This window comes from Chanos chanos, chromosome 8, assembly GCF_902362185.1.
Source record: "Chanos chanos chromosome 8, fChaCha1.1, whole genome shotgun sequence".
Lineage (NCBI taxonomy): Eukaryota > Metazoa > Chordata > Actinopteri > Gonorynchiformes > Chanidae > Chanos > Chanos chanos.
In genome coordinates this window covers 30,675,022-30,695,843 of record NC_044502.1, presented here as the reverse complement: position 1 = coordinate 30,695,843, position 20,822 = coordinate 30,675,022, and the positions used below count along the sequence as shown (strand labels likewise).

The window sequence follows — 20,822 nt, the reverse complement described above, 5'->3', positions numbered from 1 at the left end:
TTTAACTTGTACTTGGTATTGAACCTGAGAACTTAAAATATTAAGCGCCGTTAACTACTGTAAGCTTTAAATTAACTGGTAGCGAAAAATTTGTTTTAAAATATTTAGGGCTTTACATTTCCCGAATGCCTCATAGGAGATGCACAAGTCCACAAACAAAGGAGATAATCTAATTCACATAAGATCTTACCAGCAAGAGACTGCGTCGCACCTTCCTCTTTCTCAACCCATTAAGGTCCCCATTAAAGTTAACAAATAGTTGTGATGTTGCCACTCCTGGAGTTTTATGAGCTTTGAAAGTTACTCATTTACAGTCTAAAGTATTTGCAGAGACCTGTAATTCTGTGAAGTGCACAGTATTAACCAGAGTAAGGTCTTGTGTGTTATGGAAAAGTATTTGAAACACTTAGAAAACATCATTCCAAAAAGTGAACATGTTCACAAACAACAAGGATACAACCAAAAACAGACTATATATGTAAATAAGTTAAAAATAAATTTGAAAAAAGAGGCTGTTTTAATTTGGAAGGTGTGTAGAGGCACAGTTCAAAGATATATGGATTGATTTCTCCTCCCTTGAACTGTTGCCTACGTTTATTGCCCTCATTGGCCCGATCAGGTTTACTTGTTAGTTCACTCTGTGTATACACTCTCCTGTACAGACTTCACATGTGGTGTGTTCCCCGCTGGTGAATTTTTATTTTAAGGTATGGCTAGAACGGTCCAGCAGATTTCAAGGAAACCAAACAGTCTAGGTACAAAGGGGATTTGTCAGGGTGCAATACCCTCCAGGTCCTCAACTTATTAAACTGTATGTTTTTGTGCTCTTGTGCTTACTCCAAGCTTTTCTCCATTTATACATCTTTAGTGTCTAGCTAAGCCTGTTCTGGAGATGGTGAGATAGCACTGTGTGCCTGAGGATGGCTACTGTGTGTTATATGATTTTTATGAAGCTGTTTCCGAGAGAGGTTTTTTTGGATCAAAGAATTGCTAATGATTTCTGGAGGAGGGAAAAACAGAGGGAGGGAGAAGACTGGGGGAGGGACACATTCATTTTGTGAGAGAGAAGAAGAGAGAGAGGCAGACACTAGAAAGAGTGAAAGAAGCGACAGAGAAAAAACATAATTTTCTTCTTTTTTTATTTGTGCTAGTTGTGCAAGAAGCCAAACAACACTCTTGATTGCTTGTGTGGATTGAGGAAATGTAGTGGACATGAAGAATACGTTAAAATATGCCAAAATCTGTCGTTTCCTACCGGACCTGTCTGATGTGACTCTACCGTTGGTTCAAGGTTTGGGGATTAGTCTTTTGCTCTTATCATGTGGGACTTTCTTTTCTGCCTCTCACCCTTTCTATTTCTGTTAGTCACTTCTATGTTGCTTCGCTGGCAAAGGCTGTGTCACCTCACTGAACATGGTGCTCAGCATCTAGGCTGGTGTGCATGGAACATAATCTGCTGGGTCCTGGAGCTCCCACAGACCGTAGACTTGGGTCCCCACAGGGAAGGGGCAGAGGTTAGGTTGATCTGCAAGCCCACCGCTCTCGCCAGTTACCTCATCAAGAACTGTGGAACTCTGACACGACCGCAACTTGCTGGTCGACCCCGCGGTGACCCTCACCTGCAAATTTTCCTAAATCTTGTTTGGCCTGTGGAAGAAGGTGTACCAGAGCAGGGTGGGATCTCCTTCACCCGTGATCACCTTCTTCTGAGGGATGGGGGCATTGTGGCCCTGGACTGGGCAGTGGGATTTAGAAGTGAGCGAGCTACAGCCAAGCAGGAGCAACAAGTTGGAGTAAAGGTGCTTGGCTATCATTCCAGCAACCCTCCTATTCTCATTCTAGTCCCCAACGCTTTAGGTCGGATGACTCCACACTTGCTTAGCTTGTGTTCCGTAGCATTGCAGCAGGGTTTCTATCCTGTGGTGTTTCACAGACGTGGCCACAGCGGCTGCCCTCTCTCCACGCCACGCTACCAGGAGTTTGGAGATCCCTCAGACCTAGTGCAGGCCATCGCGTACCTTCGGAGCCGTCACCCGTCCTCAGCTCTTGTTGCTGTTAGTGAGGGTTCAGGCTCAGGCCTGTTGCTGTCCTACCTTGGGGAATGTGGCTCATCTTCCTATCTAATGGCAGCTGCTTGCATCTCACCAGTGTTCCATGGACAGCTATGGTTCGAGACACCTGTACCACAGATCTACCACTGGGTGGCCCTGTTTTATCGTAAGCTGCAAATCAGCAGGTCAGGATATTTATCCATGTCTAAAAAGTCAGGATATTTATCCATGTCTAATTTTGAATGTGCTGGTGAAAGTGATTACAACTTACTTAGTAACTGCTCTTTAAACATTTCACTACAGGCAAACAAACTGAGAACTGTTCAGCTAGAGAGCAAACATTTCTTTAATGTTTGTTCAATAAATAGACCAAGCCTAAGATAAAGACCTAAACCTGTGGTAAAAAGGGTTTGACTCTATGACAGTAAAATATTTCCTTTCTCAAAACATGGGATATCATTTTTGTTTTTATTCTATTTGATAAGTAAGCCAATGCTTGTCTTTTTGTTTTTAGTATTAAAGTGATTAGTTTTTAGAAGCACTATTCTTCCAGCATAAAGTACATCATAATCACATTACTACACCTCTTCAGGAATGTCCAGCATGTCAACATCTCCTCTCCTCTCTTCTCCGTTAAGTTATATTCTACTTGACTTTCTCTCAGAGATAGAATTTGAGTCCCAGAAACTTTGTGTGTGCTGAATTAAGCTACTGTTCATCGGGCACAGTGCTATTAATGTGTAATAATCTACTATTTAATTAGTAAGGAAAAGACATTCAGTGCAATGTACCCCTGAGGCAATTACTTAAAGATAATTGAAGTTATTCTTAGTTCAGATTTTCTCTGCTTTATTTTTAGCTCTACTCCGGCTAGACATGGTTTGAAATGTGATAACATTGTGTTGATCTGACTGTTGCTGCAGGTACGCCACTGCTTTGAGCTCAGTAATGGATGTTGAGCAGATCCTGCACTGCCGTTCCCTCAGGGATATGGAGGAACTCATGTTCTGTGCTGCCAAGCAGTCAGCTCACAGGTCGACCGAGCCAGAGACACAGGGTGGAGAGGAGGGAGTGAAAGACCACTCAAAGACCGACTGGGCAGGATACTGGGAGCGTAACGAGCCGTTGCGTGATGCTGATGAGGTGGCTGTGCCTGTGCTTTGCCTGTATAGCTGTGATGATCCTCTTCTGCCTCCTTCTTCCACTTTGCCCATGTCCCTCTTTCAGAATAACCCTTATTTCCTTCTTGCCATGACCAACAGTGGCAGCCACTGTGGCTTCATGCAGGAGGGAAAGGGAGATGCTGGCGCCCTCATGTGGAGCCACATGGTAGTGCTGGAGTACTTCAAGGTGGTAGCAGACTTCTTCAGGATGGAGGAGTGGAAAGTGAACTGTAGAAGAGACACTGGGGTGGGGGACACTCAGGGAGCAAGGATGAGGACCAGTGCCGCACTACCCCGCAGGAGGAGAGCTTCTCTAGTGAGGAGGGTCAGGTCCACCTCTGGTCCACGGGCACGCTTACGCTGCAGCCACTCTGAAGTGGACACGCTTGAGGAGGAGCAAAGTATCTTCACCTGGAATAGGTCATACACTCGATGACCATGAAAACACAAGGGGAAACATTAAAATGACATGAGAAACAGCTCAGAATGTAAAGGTTTCAGTGAAAGGATACAGGGAAAGATTAAACATGCATTCAGTTTAGCAGAAAGTATTTGCCGTCAGAGGCAAAGTATTTGCCGTGAAGAGGCAATAGGGTAAATCTAGACTAGCCGGTCCACCTCTGGCATGCAATTATATCACTACAGGATTAAGCACCTGCTGTAACACACTCAGTCCTACTGTGAAGAGGTTCTAAGGTCTTGCTGAGCGTTCAGAGTGGGACAGCAAGTCATACTACCTTAACACTCTCCAGGAAGAGGCTCACACAAGGTTAAAGGGAAGAAACCAGAGGGACAGAGGCCAGAGAACTGATTTTTGTGTATGTGTGTGCATGCATGTCTACGGTGGTAGCTGTCAACGAACCTTAACTGATAATAGGTGAACAAGACGGTATTGACAGTCACTGAGAACTCATTCTAGTTTTTGTGGTGGCCTCCCTCTTTAGTAACAAGTCTAAAGTCTATGAACGTGCTGCTGGGGTCCTGTGCTCTCATTAGCTTTGGAGTTTTGTAGCACTCTCACAGGAACTGTTCTTTCAAAACAATTAAATGTATTGATCTTGACATAACACTCTCCTTCAGGCCTGTTTAGTTTGATGATTTCATTCACCGATTCATTTATATAACTCAGTTTATTTTTACATCACATATTAGTGATGAATAATGCCAAAATACATAAAACCAGCATGGACTTTGGCCTTGTTCAAATGCACTTTTATGTAGTGTGTGTTATAAATGGACATTTACTCAGAGGTGAGTCAGTGTACTCAACTTATGATAGAGCATACATCATAAAAGTTCCACAAAAAATTTCAGGTGGCTGACATGAGCAGAGAACTCTATTTCATGTTTGAGATCATTGGATATGCACATCTGATATATTTCTAATCCAGTACACTCTGCACTTGAAATAACCACTTACTGAACAGCATATGAAAAGTTGAAGGGATATTTAAGGCATTGTTGAGAAGAATACATTGCACTGTGTAGTGCATTGCAGGGTGTAATTGTATAAACAGAGCTATAATCACCAAATCCACACCTCAGTTCACACAGTATAGTATGCTTCTAATAGCACAGCAATGTCATTAAAAATGTCTAAACCTTTTTGGTTGGCTGTCGTGATGATATACACACACAATGCTATACTACATATACTACTCAAGCAAATTCAAAACAGTTCATTTTTACTGTGCACACAACCCTCTACCCCCACACACATAAAAGACAGAACACAGAGATACTAAAATTACTTTATTACAGTCGATTCTTTGTCCAGTAGCCCTCTGCCAACAAAAGGTGTAATTACAAACAAAACAGTACATTTGTCCCCTAAAGTTTGTTTTTCAGAATTTTTTTTTACATTTTAATTCATTTTTTTCTCATTATGAATAGCCATACATTTTTTAATCTCTCTGACATTCAGCTTTTCACAATCTATACATTTTAATACAGGTTATATGTGGATCATTATGGTAATGTTGAAGCAGGAAAAACAAACAAATTTGACCATGACAAAAAAAAAAGAAAAGAAAAAAGAAAAACGTTGAAGGAATACTGGCAAACACACTGTACAGAGATGGTCCCCCCTCCTCCATTCTTCCCCTCCTTATTCATCACTTCTGAATAGGGTCATAGAAACTCATTCGTAAAGAGGGCTGTTTGAGCTCTCTGCTATGGCAGTCTCTAAGAGGGAGGTGGCCAGGATGGGGTGATCTAGTCTCTCTCTCTCTCTCAACACACACTGCATGAACACCTGCTTCACCAGTCTGGCTGACAGGGTGACCTGAGCACGACTGATGTTCAAGTCACCTGACTGATCACAGTAAGGGTTTCAAATGGAGGTGCTCTCCACCGCACCAGGTAACAGCCCCACAAGGCTGTTCAAGAGAGTTCCTCTTTAGGAACCCCGTGGTAACCAAGTCTTTTACGATGTGACGAGCAGAATTTGGCATTAAGTGGCATCAGAGTGCCAGGGTGCTTTAAATATTGGTCATTTTAGTTAGACCAACTAATTCTTTATGTGGCCCTGGTCCCTAAGACGTTGGATGTGCGTTGGCTCTAACCACACAAGATCATGCAAGATTTAGATCTTTCCGGATTTAAACAAAAAAAAAAAAGGTGCCTGGTCATGTAACCTCATTATTGAAAAAGTAACATATAAACATGCAAACCAAAAACTTGCTTAAAAACAAACTGAAACAATTCTAAACCTGTTCATTGCTGACCCACTGTGAACTTACGGGCAGTAATTGAAAGATGCCTCTTTCATTCATTGACCTGAAGAACAAAAACAAACCAAAAAACCAAAAAACAAAACAAAAACAAAAATTAGAGGTTGCAATGAAATTATGGGAAAAACGATAACTGTGAGTTTACTGAGTGGGTGCCCACTGTGGTCTGAACGCCTTCAAAACCAAAAGGGTTCACACCCCATTTGTTCACAGACTCCAGAGGACGAGGGCTGGGGGGGGTGGGGGTGGGGAGGGGCAAGGGTCTTTTAAAGACCTGTGAAACCGTGAAGAGGAGACCTCACTACTGCATCACTCACATAGATTCACACGACTGACAGTGTGCGGTGAGAAAGAGCAGCAGAGATGGCCCAGTGAGAGCATCGTAAGGAAACAGCACTGTGGGTGGAAAGACAGAAGAGTGGAGAACTGTCCAGAAATCCACGGATGCACTTTTCAAACAATTTGGCTTTGACATGACCCCCTCCTAAGTGTATGCTCGATAAAATGTTCTCTCTTTTAAATATTAAACATTAGAAAACCAAGTCGGTTTAATTTCTTTGCTTTTTTTTTTTTGTCTTCACATTCAAGCAGTTAATTTGTAGTCTATTTGGGTTTGTGTTTCATGTTTTTATATTTCCATTTCCAAAATTTCTAAATATACAATATACACAAACTCTTTCCTATACATCCCACTTATTTGCTGTCCCCGTACATCTCAATCATAACACTCTGTATGTTTTTTGACCTTTTTCTCTTTTCTTTAAACTTTCTCAGGTTTTTTTTGTTTTTGTTTTTTTTTTGTTTGTTGTTTTTTTTTTTGTACATGTTTTCACTGAAGTCATTTTTATAACCGTTGGGTTGAGGGTGGGTGTTCTGCGTTAGGTTATCAGAGCCATGGAAAGGTGGGCGGCGGCGTGGGAACAAACAGAAGCATTTGCAGGGACGACAGCAGCTGCACCCACCTCCCCACCATGTCAAAACACATTCAGCGGTCGCAAGACCACCAGACCACCACCTCCGCGCTCTGACACGCACCCTTCACGGACGCCTCGCACCCTGTCTCTCAGGAACAGGGTAAGAGAGGGCACCAAGAACACCCAGAGAGAGAGACAGAGAGAGAGAGAGAGAGAGAGAGAGAGAGAGAGAGAGAGAGAGAGAGAGAGAGAGAGAGAGAGTGGCGACAGGGAGAGGAGAGACAAAAGGGGGGACAGAAAGGGATTTCAGCTTAGTTTGTTTTTGTTGTTTGAAGTCTGACACAATGGTAATAACACCAGGGAGCTTTGAGGTTACTGTTGATCATATGACAGGGGATAATCTGGTTTTATGAATCATGTCCACACATGTTCACACCTGAAGAGGACCTCATTTAACTCTATCACTTTTGGCAGCTGAGGGCACATGGTGCCAAAAGCAGTCACATTTATATATATAGTTTTTTGGATCAGCGTCGCCTCTTTTGCATAGTAATAATGACGGAAAACTTTGGCATCTTGACCTTCTGTACTTATGATTGTAACTATGATTCCATAACCATTTAATACTGTTATTCAGGGGAAAGTTAGCACACCGCTCCCACTCACAGATAAACATACATACATGTGAATATCATACAGTGTTTCTTATTCAACCTACCAATTTATACCATCAGGAACCACACTACTTTTCAAATTTATGCAAACCTTCCCATTCTGACCAACATTTGTTCAACAGAACACTCTATAACTAATTTTATGAGTGAACAAATATCCTTTTTTATGCTGAAAGCACATCTATTGATAACTGCATACTTGGGAACAAGATGTAAAAACCCAATCTGACAAGTCTTACCCAGCCTCCAACTAGCACCGGTCCTTTTAACAGATTCCAGCTCTTGGAACAGATCAGAGCTGTAAGTGCAGTTTCCAAGTTAATAAAATGATTAGTTTATTCTCATCATCAGAACCTGAGTCAGTGCTGCCTATACAAGACTTGAGTAATTATTCACAAACAGTTAATCGATATACTTCACAAAAGACTTATGCCTTACTAGCTTATGACTTTCCACTGATCAACCCTACATTCTGCCACACACATTCTTAAAGAAAAGGGCCAGTCCACTCAAACTGAACACAGATTGTAGCACTTAAACCATCCTGATACGAATGTAAACCCACAACCTGTTTTCTGTCCCTGTTCACAAGTAACTACTATTTTTTGGCTACTTCTTTCTTCTATTAGAGCTGTGGCAATATGAAATGCTAAGAACAGCATAAATGTAAACCCACGAGGCCCTGGCCCTAACATACACTGAAGACCTATGACAACTGCAAGAACGATATATGAGAGAGACTTCTTTTGGTTTATCTCAACTGACGCATCTTAGGATTTTGGGACCCTCCACAGAAGATAACCTGGATATAAATCAAATACTAAAATCAACAATGCTGGTGTGTCACATTTCTATCTGCTACTTGCAATTTCACAGTAATTTTAGGTTAGTAAGAATTCTTTCAACACAAAATATCCAGAACGAAAAGAAAAGAAAAGAAAAAAAATGCTGAAGATGAGTATTAAACATGTTTAAAGCATTAGTGCTTAGTGTTTTAGCTCCTAACCAAAGCAGTTTCTAATGTCATCACATGGCACAGCATCAGAAAAGCATTTATAAAATCAAGTGCATTTGAAAACTTGAAGCTGATCCATGGTAGACGCAACGGTTACCGGCCATCTATGATAAAGCAGAATGAGGAATAGCTTAAAGCTGAAATAAAAACAACCTTCAATTTCAGTGTCCAACAGTAACTGTCTGTTTAATAGTGTTACACACAAACGAGACGGTAAATTCTCAAGTTATTTACTCTATGTGTACTGCCATGCTTCTGGCATTAGTATATTCAACTCAAAATTCACACACACACACACACACACACGCCCAGCGCTCGAGAAAAAAGAAAAGCCCCATCTGATAATCACATCCTAATAGCTCAAGATAAAAACCATAAAGCATGAGATATGCTAGACCCAAGGCTCTCCGTCCTTCCCTGTTAAAAACGCTACTCACCCGCCAAAAGCAAATTACATTCTTATACTGACCTTCCCCTTACTTTAAATTGGATTAAAACGTCACCCTTTTTCTGTTCAAAAAAGTTGTTATCCTGCTCACAATCCCACTCACACGTACACACAACCACACCATCTCAATTTCAAATTTCATATTTCATACTCGACCCGTCATTAAACCGCCTTAGAATAAAACTAGTTTGACCTTCATGTCTCTATTCAGAATTTGTTCCCTTGCTGCAAATGAGTCTTTTTTTTTGCCATTTTACAGAGTACAGATCAGAAGTGATTCTGATGTGAATTTAAGGATGTGACGTGAACTGAAGGCAAGGCGGATAGCAGCTCTTTGTGAACACTGAAAATCTAGATAGAATTCTGCCCGACCAATTTTTATAACCAGGACTTAGGAGAAGACGTGGATGGAAAACCTGACAAAAGTCAATGTTACTAACTGAAAACAAGGCTTACGATAAAAAGTTTCCTTGGATACATTTCCTCGGATACAAAGGGTGCAAATTCAATGGCCCGTTGTTATAGCTGGGGACAAGGAGGAGAGAATGGGAGAGATGGTCAACATAACTGGGAGAGAAAAGGAATCAGAGAGAGAGAGGGACAGAGAGAGAGACAGAGAGAGAAAGGGCCATTGAGAAGGCAGAGGATTGGTCTACTCCTGTGCCCACCCTTGGCCCCTGGTGCCCTCTCCCCCCATAACCCTGTAGCACTGTGGTCTAAGGAGGCAGGTGCTGAGGGTGGCGTGAGGGGCGGTCTTATGTGTAAGACAAGTGGGAGCCATTGGAGATCTGTGAAGCAATGCTGGCGCTCCTGCTCATCCCCTGCTCGCTCCTCCCCCCCGAGGAGGTCCGCCGCATTGCCTGGGGGCTGTTCCGGACCCCTCCGCCACCTCCGCTTGAGCGCTGGCTGCCGCCCGACCCATGATGGCCCCAAGGTGGAGGTCCACCGGGCGGCAAGCTGTGGCCCCAGGGCTGCTGGATGGAGCCGCTCTGGCTCGGATGATGGTGATGGTGGCCATGGTGACTGCCACCGTGCCCGGACACCCCTCCCCCTCCGCCACCGCTTCCCCAGTGAGGCCCCTGGGAGCTTGCCCCGTGCTGAGAGCCCCAGCTCCCGGGGGCCCCCGGGAAACTGTGGCTGTGACCGTCGGATGAGGAGGCCAGGTTTGAGAGCACCATGTTGCTGAAGCCCAGACGCATGCTCTCAGAGTCGAAAGCCTCGATCTCTCGGGCCTGGCGCTCCAGCAGGCTGCGAATGCGCTCCGATCTCTCCCTCTGCAGGGCAAGCATTTCCTCCTCAATCTGAGAGAGAGAGAGAGAGAGAGAGAGAGATAGAGAGAGAGAGAGAGAGAATCTGTCATCATACAGAGTAAAACAATACTTAGAAAAAAAGAGTATGAAGTGATTAAGAACAGGAAAGTGGATCACACTAATCAGCCTTTCAGTACCCACCACAAGAAGACAGAGAAGAAGCATCAAGACATGTTTGTTTTGTACATGGAACAGTACAAAATAACATCTGTGTAAGGTGAGACTGAAGTAAATATGAATTACTGACCATTCAGTATATGTAAATATGTGCAATCCTGAGAATGACATGACATTTTCTGGTATTATTCCTTTTATTGTCATTAGGTCCTTATTCTCATGCCCAACTTCAAGATTTCTACATTCCCTATGCTACCTGTACTCACATGGCTCTAACAAGCTTGACACCTCTGTACTTCATTTTTGGTGAGATGGCCTTAAACCTTTTAACTTTTTTCATTAAAAAAAAAACAAAAAACAGCATTGACAATGGTGTTTTTCTTTGCACACTCCTTACATCTTTCATCCTGTTTCAAGTGTACTGTACTTGTTTGCTTCCTTTATGAAAATTCTTGGAAGAATGAATAATGAGTTATACAACCAATGTTTGAATGTCCAGATTTAATTACACAAAATTTAATTAGAAAATCTGTCGCTTACGGACTTCCTGCCAAATTGGCCTATCTAAACGGCATTTTTTGCCAAAGCTATCAAAGATCAGTGATGAGGAAGAGGAGGTATGTGCAGATATACATGGATTTGGGATGTGAGCGGTTAATGAACTGAAACTAGGAGTAGGAAACATTTTAAAAAATAAATTACTCATTGATAACTGATTGTCTTTTATTCCCCCAAATTTGAACTTATAAGCTCAGTCAACAAGAAAAGTTCACTTTCAGCACTGAATCACCACATTAGCCCTATAGAATCAGCTGTTAGCAACACAAGCCCTCAACAGCAGAAGTGAAACAAGTGATAAAGTGAGAGAACTGTGTTGTTCATCTCTGAACTTTTTGCAGCCAGTTTCAATTGCTGAAGATGTCAGCTTCAGCAAACTAATAACACACTTAGAGCCAGCCTATAATATGCCATGTAAGAAGGCAATGACAGTCCGGATAGAGAACTCACACAGTGACCTTTCTGCAGGTGCAAAATGCGAGCTAGTCGACTCGAGTCAAGTCAAACCTGTGGCTTTAACTACTGCCTGGTGTAAGTCTGTGAGTACAAAAATGTGTTTAAATGATTTCGCCTGTACTTAGTGGTCCATAAGCAGTACATTTCAAATGTCCTTAGGCCTCCCTCCTCATTGCTTACATGATAAACTGTTGACTTGTGACATCCTGAATGTGGATGGTTGTTTTTTTTTTAAAAATTCAATTTCAATTTTAAAAATTTCAATTTACCGATCCATTAAACAATCACAGTTTCAAGTGACTGCTGTTTCTTTGACCAAACAACATTGACAACAGCTTTACACACACTCACACACACATACACATACAGAAAGATACAAACTTTATGCTCGAGAAGGGCTCTCCGCAGTGAGACTCTCTGCTCCAGCTCCTTCCTCTCACGGTCGTGCTGAGCATCTGTCTGCATCTTGATCTTACTCTGATAGGCATTCAGCAGCTCCAGCTCCTGCTGCAGCTGCATCTTCAGAACCTGACACTCTGCCTCCTGCGCCTCATCCAATCGCAACTGAGGAACAAAGAAGGGTGAAGTCATCATTTGTGACACCAGGAGAAAAGAGCAGTGAAGATTTCGAACATGGGGGACATGAGACCATCAAATTAAGATTCAGATGAATAAGAACTATGTATAAACTAGGGATGGGAAAATAAAGCGAAATTTGGTATATCGCGATCCAAAAATATTAAAGAAAGAAAGAAAATGATACCGCGATATTTGCTACTTTGTGGTGTACCCCACTTGTATTTGTAATTGCTACTTTGTATTGTACCCTACCCTCTAGAAATTAAAAGTTTCTTTGGCTACAATTCTCCACTTCTGTCTACAACTGAGATTCTTATTTAATCAATGTGCATGGACTTAATAAACAAGTACACCCTTCTTCTGAATATACATCGCGCAGGGAGTTTTACAGTACGGCGTTGCTAACGCATTACATACAAACATGTCATTGATTGAAAGTCGGCGATTAAGATGCTGTAAAAATGAAAGAAATAATGGAATTATGGTATCTTGTTACGCTATCTTAGGCATCATCTAAAAACTAAGCTTTATTTCAACTAATCGTGATGTGACTATCAGTGTCAAAATAACACTTCATAGGTTATGCACGTGTGTCGTTGAAAACTGCTGTTTAAAATGACTGAAAAACGAAAATGTGAAGGGATTTATGATATCTTGTTATCTAAAGAAACATTTTCTGTTCATAATGTATACCCGAAAACCTCTAGAAATGAAAGTTTCCGTGGTTACGATTCTGAATTTCTGTCTACAACTGTGACTCTTATTTAATTAATGTGCATGGACTTTATGAACAAGTACATTCTTCTCCTGAACATACGTCGCATAGCGAGATAAGAACGTGTCATTAATTGAAAATCCCAGATTAAGATGCCTTAACAATGAAGGCGACAATGGAATTATGGTATCTTGTCATCTTACGTATCCTTTAAAAATGAAGCTATATTTCAACTAATCGTAACGTTACATACAGTGTCAAAACAACGCATCACGTACGCGTGTCATTGAAAACTGCTGTTTAAAATGACTGAACAACAAAAACATGAAAGGATTTATAGTATCGTATTATGTAAAGAAACTGTTTCTGTTCTTAATGTAGAGACACGTACTTAATGTATGATTCATGATGTCATTTTAGTCATTTAATTTAATATGTTTGATAACTCTGCTGCTGGGAAGCACTGAGGTAGCTTGTATTTATGACACCTTTGCTGTATTTCTGATCATTCTGAGAATTTCTGTTGTTACTTTGATCTCTTTATGCGTTGTCTAGTAGAGAACTTTATTCAAATAAGAATCTATTTTGTATTTTGCATGGCTAAAAATTAAATATCAATTCTGAATATTCATACTTTGTCAGTGAACTGTTATTAGGCTCTGTCGCATCATGGTGATATTGAATTGCGAACCTCATATCGTATATCAAACTGAATCCTGAGATAACAATATCGTCCCATCCCTAGTATACACAGAAGGAGCCAATTCAGACCATGTCCCAAAAAGTACTCTAACACAGCAGTTACACATCAGTTGCTTTTCTCCTCTATAGAACTAGCTTCTATCCGTTTGTTGAAGGATACTTGTCTCTTCTATCCCCTCAATCCATCCCTTATGCCAAGTTGCTTCTTTCTATAATCTTTCCTTCTCTTCCTCTTTCTTCCATGTATCCCTCACTCACAGCCTGTGTAGAGAGCATGTCGTTGATGGAGTGGTCATACTGCTCGGCCAGTATGGCCAGTTTACGGGTCTGCTCCTCCTTTAGCCTCTTCAGGACGGACTTGTGGTCTGACTTGGGCGTGGTTTCCAGCAAGTGGTTCCGTAGGGCTTTGTACTGTCGGGTCTGGATCTTACACGTGTCCTGGAACTGTTTCTTTATCTGTAGCTCTTTGGACTGAGGCGAAGGAAGGAAGGAGGAAAGACAGACAGAGACGCAGAACGAAACATCAGCCTTATCCAGTCCTTAAATGGTTTAAATGATATGGTTTAATGAAATTCAACAGAAAGCGGTGGACAGTGCTGCATACCTTGAGGCTCTTGGGCTGCTGGCGTACTTCCATGGCGTGTTTGCGACGCAGTTCTCTCTCCCTGCGCTTGTTGTACTCCAGCTGGTTGGTAAGCTCGGTCTGGTGCTGCAGGCGGATCAGCTCGGCACGCATCTTCTGAATGGTGGCCAGCTGACGCACCTCCAGCTCCTGCATGGATTCATGGTGGCGCAGCAACATTGCGTGTTCCAGATCCTTCTGCGTCTGACGCTTATTCAGCTCCTGACAGACAGAGAAGGGAAAGGGTGAGCATGGAGAAAGAGAGAAAGAGGGGTATTGAAGAAAGAGGGGGGAGGGGGGGTGTGCTCATCAGGGAATGAAGAAGTGAAAATAGAAAAGATTACCACCTTTTGACATGAGAGGAAAGATTTATAGACTTAATACATTCTTCAAACATGTTATATATATATATAATGTTTAACACATATACTGAGGGCACACATGTCGTTGTACATTGCACAAGAGTGCAAAAAAGTTCAAACAAAAAGAGCCTACAGACAGAGTCACCCCAGTGTGGAAAAATACAAAACACTTTTTCCTAAAGGAAATTTACAGATAGTGATCCTAACAATAATGGATGGTAACTGAACTAAAAAAAAAAAAAAAAAAAAAAGAGAGAGAGAGAGAAGTGGGAATGATTCTAACCTCTCGGGCAAGGTCCTGCTCCACGTTATGGCGGGCGATGAGAATGCGTCTCTTGAATCGACGGCACTCGAGTTCCAGGTATTGACGCTGTCGGCGAAGCAGGTTGGCCTCCTCTTCAGCCTGGAAGTGTTGGAAGTTCTCCTTTTGCTTGGACAACCACTCCTGCTTCTCCTTCTTAGGGGTGGACTGGTTTTCACTAAGCTCCTGAACACAGTGGGAAAACTCTGGGCTTTAAAACCCTCGCATTGTGTCATGGAAGTCAGCGTTCCTGTTCATTACTGACAGAAAAATCCAACCTATCAGCTCATTACCGATAATGTCCCACAGACAAACATCTCCAGTCATTCCTTAATTAACGTCACCATTTCTCTGTCTGACAGCCTTATTTAGCATCCACATGCTGAGCAGTGATGCTGTTTTATTTTCACCACTGCAGTTATTAAAAAAAAGATATATTTTCAGTTTACAGCCTCAATTGGCACCTCTGTTTTACAAACACCTCTCTCTCCAACAGTCAGAGAGATACAGGATTACCTTTACATTTTTACTGTCTGCAATGGATACGAAATGTAAATGATGGAAGTGACCTCAAAACACTTATCCGAGCCACATGGATTTCTCACATATTCATCTGATCTTTCTGGAAGTCAAAATTTCCAAGGAAGATACATATTCATAAACATGCATGTGGGAAACATTTTTTATCCTATTTTGTATTTCCTTCATGAGTAACATTATATAAAAATGATAAGTAGTCACTACTGTTATAAGTAATAATTGGAGCCCAGGGATTTATTTCCTATTGCATCAAGAGAGACTTAAGACCAACAAATCTGTGGCTACATACAATATTTATATTCACCCAGACATGAGAAATCATGTGTTTATTTTAAACAAGAATTAGGCAAAGCTGAAGCCCTGTTTGTGTCTCTTTTGGGGTTGGTTCGTCAAACCATGAAGACTAGTCCTGGACTACAGAGGCATTCCAATCAAAATCCAGTTTAGATGAGGACCACTCTGAGAAACCAGTCTCTGAAGTCCTAAGTAATGTTACATATTGCAGTGCAGGACGAACCATTCTGCATTAGCAGGCGTGCGTACCTCTTTCAGTTGCTCCTTGCGTAGTTTGTACTCCCTTTTCTGGGACTCCAGGAAACTGCTCAGTTCTTTTTTCTGCTGAACCTGAATGTGCTGCTGGAACTTCTTCTCATCATTGGCAAAAGTTTTAGCCTTTTGGAAAAATAACAGGTACAGTTCACATGATAGCAACCTTGACCTGTACGTTTGCGGAAGGACGGTTAATGATAACGAGACGTTTTCGGCCCAAACGCGGAGGATGTTCGGGCTCTAGGTCCCGGCGTACTCACATCTTTTTCCATGGCTGCTTGATGTTTCTTGACGAGTTTCTCCATCTCAGCGGCGAAGCTGTTTCTCTGTGTCTCCAGCTCTTTGTCCAATCTCAGCCTGTGCTCATCCATCTCAGCCTTCAGCTTGTTCTCCAGTGCCATCAGGTGTTTCTGGTGCTGTCGCCGCATGCGCTTGTATCCCGACATCTGCTCCCTCAGCTCAGAGTCCTGTTCATGCTCCTGCATCTGCCTGGTCACCTAGGAAACGGGGTCAAAACGTGATCAAAATGTCCCGGAGTTGGACAGTGCGGCCAAGACGTCCTATCACTGAATAATCCAAGTTTTGGACAGCAGTCGCATACATCATGGTATGTTTTTATTTGTAAGTAAACAAACAAATAAATAAATATTTTACTCTGCATGCCACACTCTTCGTAGTCCAGAGAGTGGATGCTTGTTTACGTAGAAATGTACACTGTAGCATTCTTTTTATTTTATCCATAGGTTAGTACACTTGTGAAGTTCCAACCAAAAATGTTCCTTTTTTTTTTTTTTTAATGAAAGCATATGTTCAGTGACTGGATATGCTTAATGAATGAACCTTTCAGGCTTGCCTCTGTTGATTCTTTTGAAGGGTGAGTTCATTTAAATCCATTCACCAAAGAGAACAGGTCCTTACGGCTCTAGTTGGTTTTCAGAAAACTGCAGGATTATGTATTAATAGGTCCCAAGGACATTTCTCTCAAAGAGTATGACTACGTCGTGAGCAATGTGTAAAGCAAGTCTCCAGGCAGTTTTACAAAATTCGACCGTATTTGAGAAAGTAAATAAAGAAATAAAAGTTAAAAACTAGTTGAGAATGGAGATTTCCCTAATGAAAAAAATCTCAAAATGTACAACTACTTAATCTACCAAATCTACCACAACTAAATGAAACCAGTTTAATGTGGCTGACTGTGATCCAGCTGGTGAACAACAGAGGAAGAAAAAAGCAAGCTGAGTGTATGTGAGTGTACATTATCGCAAAGAACCGGCGCCTTACCAGAGAAGCCGTGCGGATGGTGGCAAAGTGTTCTCGATTCCGGTGATGTTTCTGTCGAGGGGCTGGCGCTGGTGCCGCCTGTGCCTCCGAGGGCCGACTGCGGGGCTCTGAATCATCCCGATAACCCTCCTCTTCCTCCTGATATTGACGTCATCAGCATCAACACAAAAGCACGTCAAGATCTATGGTGGCTGACATGATTATGTAGAGGTGTAACCACATATTCTGTGTTTCTGAGCTATGATATGATCTAGAAAGTGAGAGCTGAGGAACCTAGCCTTTGATATGAGTGGTACACTACTGCAAAGTCTGCCATCTCAGTGGGGCTGTCTGACTTCACTGACTTGAGGAGAGTGAAAGTCGGAGGTTGATCGTACCGGTTTGAGGTGAATGACAGAGCTGTTAGACATGACGGTATGATCTCCCTCCATCGTGTCCAGTTCACTCTTGTCATCAGCAGCGTCGGGGAGACTGTTCACAGAACTGCTCTGAGAACTGGCGCTGATGGACATACTGGGTATGGACTGGTTACTGCCGACGCTATTAACAGTCCCAGTGCGGCCAGCACCGTGTTCTGGCTCCTGCAAACACAGACAGACACAGACACAGACACAGACACAGAGACAGAGACAGAGACAGAGACAGAGACACAGATGTAGACACAGGACACAAATATACACACACAAACAAAACATAAAATCAGAATACTGCTGGCCAAAAAGAAAAAAAAAACTAGATAATTAACTGCAACTTTTACAAGTTTCACACACATTTTCCATTTGAAAATTAACTTAAGTTAAATTTCCAGCTTTCTTTCATGTGTGATTATATTGAATTCTGACCTCCTCTCCTTCCTGGATCTCTGCGGCCGGTCCGTTATGGGCCTCCTGAAACAGGATCTTCTTCATCTTACGATACTGCAGGTTGTCCAGCTCCCGGACTGCATCCTTGGTCCGCAGAATCAAGTCCACCAGAACTGACTCAGGCCTTTCCCTCAGAACAAATGCATGCTGCGTGGCAAAGGTTTCACTGATTAAATATCATACACAAATACACAGTAACCAACACAATAGATATGTCTTAAGCTGTGTTTTAACCGAACGCGGCGCGAAATTTTTGAGCGACGTGAATACATGAAAAGTCAATGGCGGGACGCGAATGGGCGGAGTTAATGGTAGCGAAACTGCGAGCGACGTGAATTGGGCGAAATGAGCGTTAGCTTGAGTTAAAAAATTTTCAACTCGAGCAAAAACTTCATCTGGCGAAAGCCAATCACCTTCCAGTAAGGCTGGAAGCCACACCCCCTTCCCGGAAACGTCTTCGGTCGTGTGTAATCTGATTGGTGTAATCAAAAACACTTACTCTGATGTAGCGCGAAATTCGCTTGCTCAGTTTTGTCAGACAAGAGATCAAACCAGCAAAAGGAAAGCGAAGCAAAATCTTGCTTTGCGTTCGGTTAAAACGCCCATTTAGAATTAGAAGGAACAGAGGCAAGCAGGATCCAAACGACACACAGTGTTTACAGAACACTGGATTCATATACCTTTTACAAAGTTCACATCAGGAATTGTTGTTAAAGTGGACAGAAATAGACAGAAATATCTATGATTTATATAAACAGGAGTCCTCCCAAATACCCAAATAATTACTGCACTTTGAACATTTTTAACGCGTTTTTATCCTGCCTTTGGCAGTATGGAGAGCATCTATGCTTAGGTACCTTTAGCAGATCTTCCGAGTGTGGTCTGTCCTGTGGGATTTTCTGAAGGCAAGAATCAACAAAATTTCTAAAGTAATCCGTCCTGTAAAGAGAAAGAGCAATCCAAGACACCAGTGAGAAAACAATACATGAACGTAGCAGTTGTTTTAACTAGTTCCATAGCTACATTCAGGTTAATGTAACCAGCATATTCTGATTTCCATAATCATGTTTAGAGTCTTACGGCCTGAAAGGCTCACGGTTCAAAGGATGGTAATTTGAACCAAACCTAAATCAACAGGCAACAATGCCATGGTATACAAATACTCACAATGAACTAAGACTGCTTTAGACAAATCTGAGCGACTGTTCCAGTTTTCCAATGTAATGTGTATGAATTTGTTTATTTTGCTTTGCTAAGATACATGATCTGAAATAATCTAACTGCGGGTGCTGTGTTCACCCAAGAAACCATTGTCTTATCTACTCAACATCTCTCAACTGGCTGCAAAAATGATATGAATCGTAGCTCCAGTGTCACATTAGATGCACTGGACACTCATAGTTAGTTTGATACCCTAGCCCCATCCACATCTGTTATGCAAAACTACATACGGGTGACGATGACTGTGGCTATGATGACACAGAGCTGAAGGGATCTTCTTCCAAACACAGACTCACCATTCACTAGACTGCAGTGTTGGGCTCTCATTCTGCGCTATGTGGTATAAGGCACTCATCGCATTCATGTTGAACAGAGGGGGTTTCCGTTCCGCTAAGAAAGAAAAAAAAGGTGATCTATCAAAAGGCTTTTCGCAACAAAAACGCACACACACACATACACACACACTCCCTTACAACGAGACTGAAAAATAAACTCTGATTGCAGCTCAGACAGCTTACCCAGCTCTATACAGGTTATCCCAAGGGACCAGACGTCGACCTTTCCGTCGTACTGACCCTCATCCATGGCCAGAATAACCTCCGGGGCCATCCTGAGAGAGGCAGGGTGAGACATGAGAGAGGGTGTCACGTATAGTCCCTCTCAAAGGCAAAGGACAAAACCATTTTTGTAATGCCTCAAAAAGGCTGACATCAATTACAACAGGGAAGGGCAAAATGAAGCACAGGAAAGCAACTGCACGTTTACAGTAGTCGTTCTCCAGAAATTGTTTTTCCATAGCCTAAAATTCTGACGGTAGCCATATGGAGGTACTCTTTCATGCACCAAAAGAGAAAGAGACTTTCACCTGTGCTATAGAAAATGTATGGGTGATTGTGCAACTCAGCTGTGCGCTGTCTCTTTCTCCTTTAATCCTTATTTATATCCTAGAAGTAAAATCATACTGTGACTAGTGATCTTGTTTTTCTCAGGAAACTGAACAAGAACTGATTTAGAGGACTGACGACAGTTGTTTGTGCAAGCAAAGCAGAACTTCGCGTTTGTCAGGAACCAGAGTCTGGAACAGGCCTGCTTACCAATATGGCGTCCCCACAAAGGAGTTGGCTGGAGAGGCAATGGAGGCGGAGCCAAAATCTGCCAATTTGACCTGCCCCGGCTCAGTCAGCAGGATGTTCCCAGCTTTAATATCCCTGATTGAGAGAGAGAGAGAGTGCGAAAGAGAGAAAGAAAAAGAACAAGACAGAGACAAAGACAGGGAAGGAGAGGAGAGAAAGCTGGCCGATTAGAATTGTACACAGGGTTCACTGTAACTCTCTACAAGAAAAATCTGTGCTGATAAACAAGCTGTGTGCAGGTCTGTCTGAGTCACACACACACACACACACATATGAAACATGTTGCCTTACCTATGAATCATGTTATGGGAATGAAGGTAGGCAAGCCCTTGCAAAGCACCATGAGTAATTGCTGCAATCTCAATTTCCTGAAGGGGCTTTTTGTGAACTGTGAGGAAAAATAAAAATGTTGATCAAAGGGATTCATTTAGAGTCTGTGGAAGTAGTGCATGCAGCCAAAAATCATAAAAAAAGAACAGAAAAGATGTAACCTACTATACTGTGGTTTATTGTTTG

General features: G+C 42.2%; 2 protein-coding genes across 3 annotated transcripts in view; one reads left to right on the top strand and one right to left on the bottom strand.

Annotated features, from left to right (window-relative positions):
* The first annotated feature begins 739 nt into the window (after positions 1-739).
* On the top strand, positions 740-4,281 carry LOC115818381 (protein ABHD15). The gene is made up of 2 exons (XM_030781742.1): positions 740-2,236; positions 2,975-4,281. The coding sequence occupies exons 1-2, from the start codon at positions 1,320-1,322 to the stop codon at positions 3,648-3,650; spliced, it is 1,593 nt and encodes a 530-aa protein (XP_030637602.1). The 5' UTR covers positions 740-1,319; the 3' UTR covers positions 3,651-4,281.
* A 672-nt stretch (positions 4,282-4,953) lies between these two features.
* The window catches only part of taok1b (TAO kinase 1b), a 33,795-nt gene continuing 17,926 nt past the window's right edge, over positions 4,954-20,822 (bottom strand). The window contains exons 6-20 of one of the 2 annotated variants that reach the window (XM_030780989.1): positions 20,598-20,694; positions 20,268-20,381; positions 19,692-19,783; positions 19,470-19,563; positions 18,810-18,891; positions 17,932-18,099; positions 17,467-17,670; positions 17,090-17,227; positions 16,069-16,305; positions 15,803-15,931; positions 14,702-14,905; positions 14,039-14,278; positions 13,693-13,905; positions 11,820-12,002; positions 4,954-10,298 (exon numbers count right to left, since the gene is read on the bottom strand). In XM_030780989.1, the coding sequence (XP_030636849.1) occupies positions 9,753-10,298; positions 11,820-12,002; positions 13,693-13,905; positions 14,039-14,278; positions 14,702-14,905; positions 15,803-15,931; positions 16,069-16,305; positions 17,090-17,227; positions 17,467-17,670; positions 17,932-18,099; positions 18,810-18,891; positions 19,470-19,563; positions 19,692-19,783; positions 20,268-20,381; positions 20,598-20,694 (2,741 nt within the window). In that variant the 3' untranslated portion in view covers positions 4,954-9,752. The remainder of the gene's footprint in view (positions 10,299-11,819; positions 12,003-13,692; positions 13,906-14,038; positions 14,279-14,701; positions 14,906-15,802; positions 15,932-16,068; positions 16,306-17,089; positions 17,228-17,466; positions 17,671-17,931; positions 18,100-18,809; positions 18,892-19,469; positions 19,564-19,691; positions 19,784-20,267; positions 20,382-20,597; positions 20,695-20,822) is intronic. The other variant, XM_030780990.1, reaches the window with a different exon arrangement.

Coding starts and splice junctions, on each gene's coding strand:
- LOC115818381 (XM_030781742.1), top strand. CDS start 1,320: ATGTGGGACTTTCTTTTCTGCCTCTCACCCTTTCTATTTCTGTTAGTC. Junction 2,237..2,974: donor CGTAAGCTGCAAATCAGCAG/GTCAGGATATTT, acceptor CTGTTGCTGCAG/GTACGCCACTGCTTTGAGCT.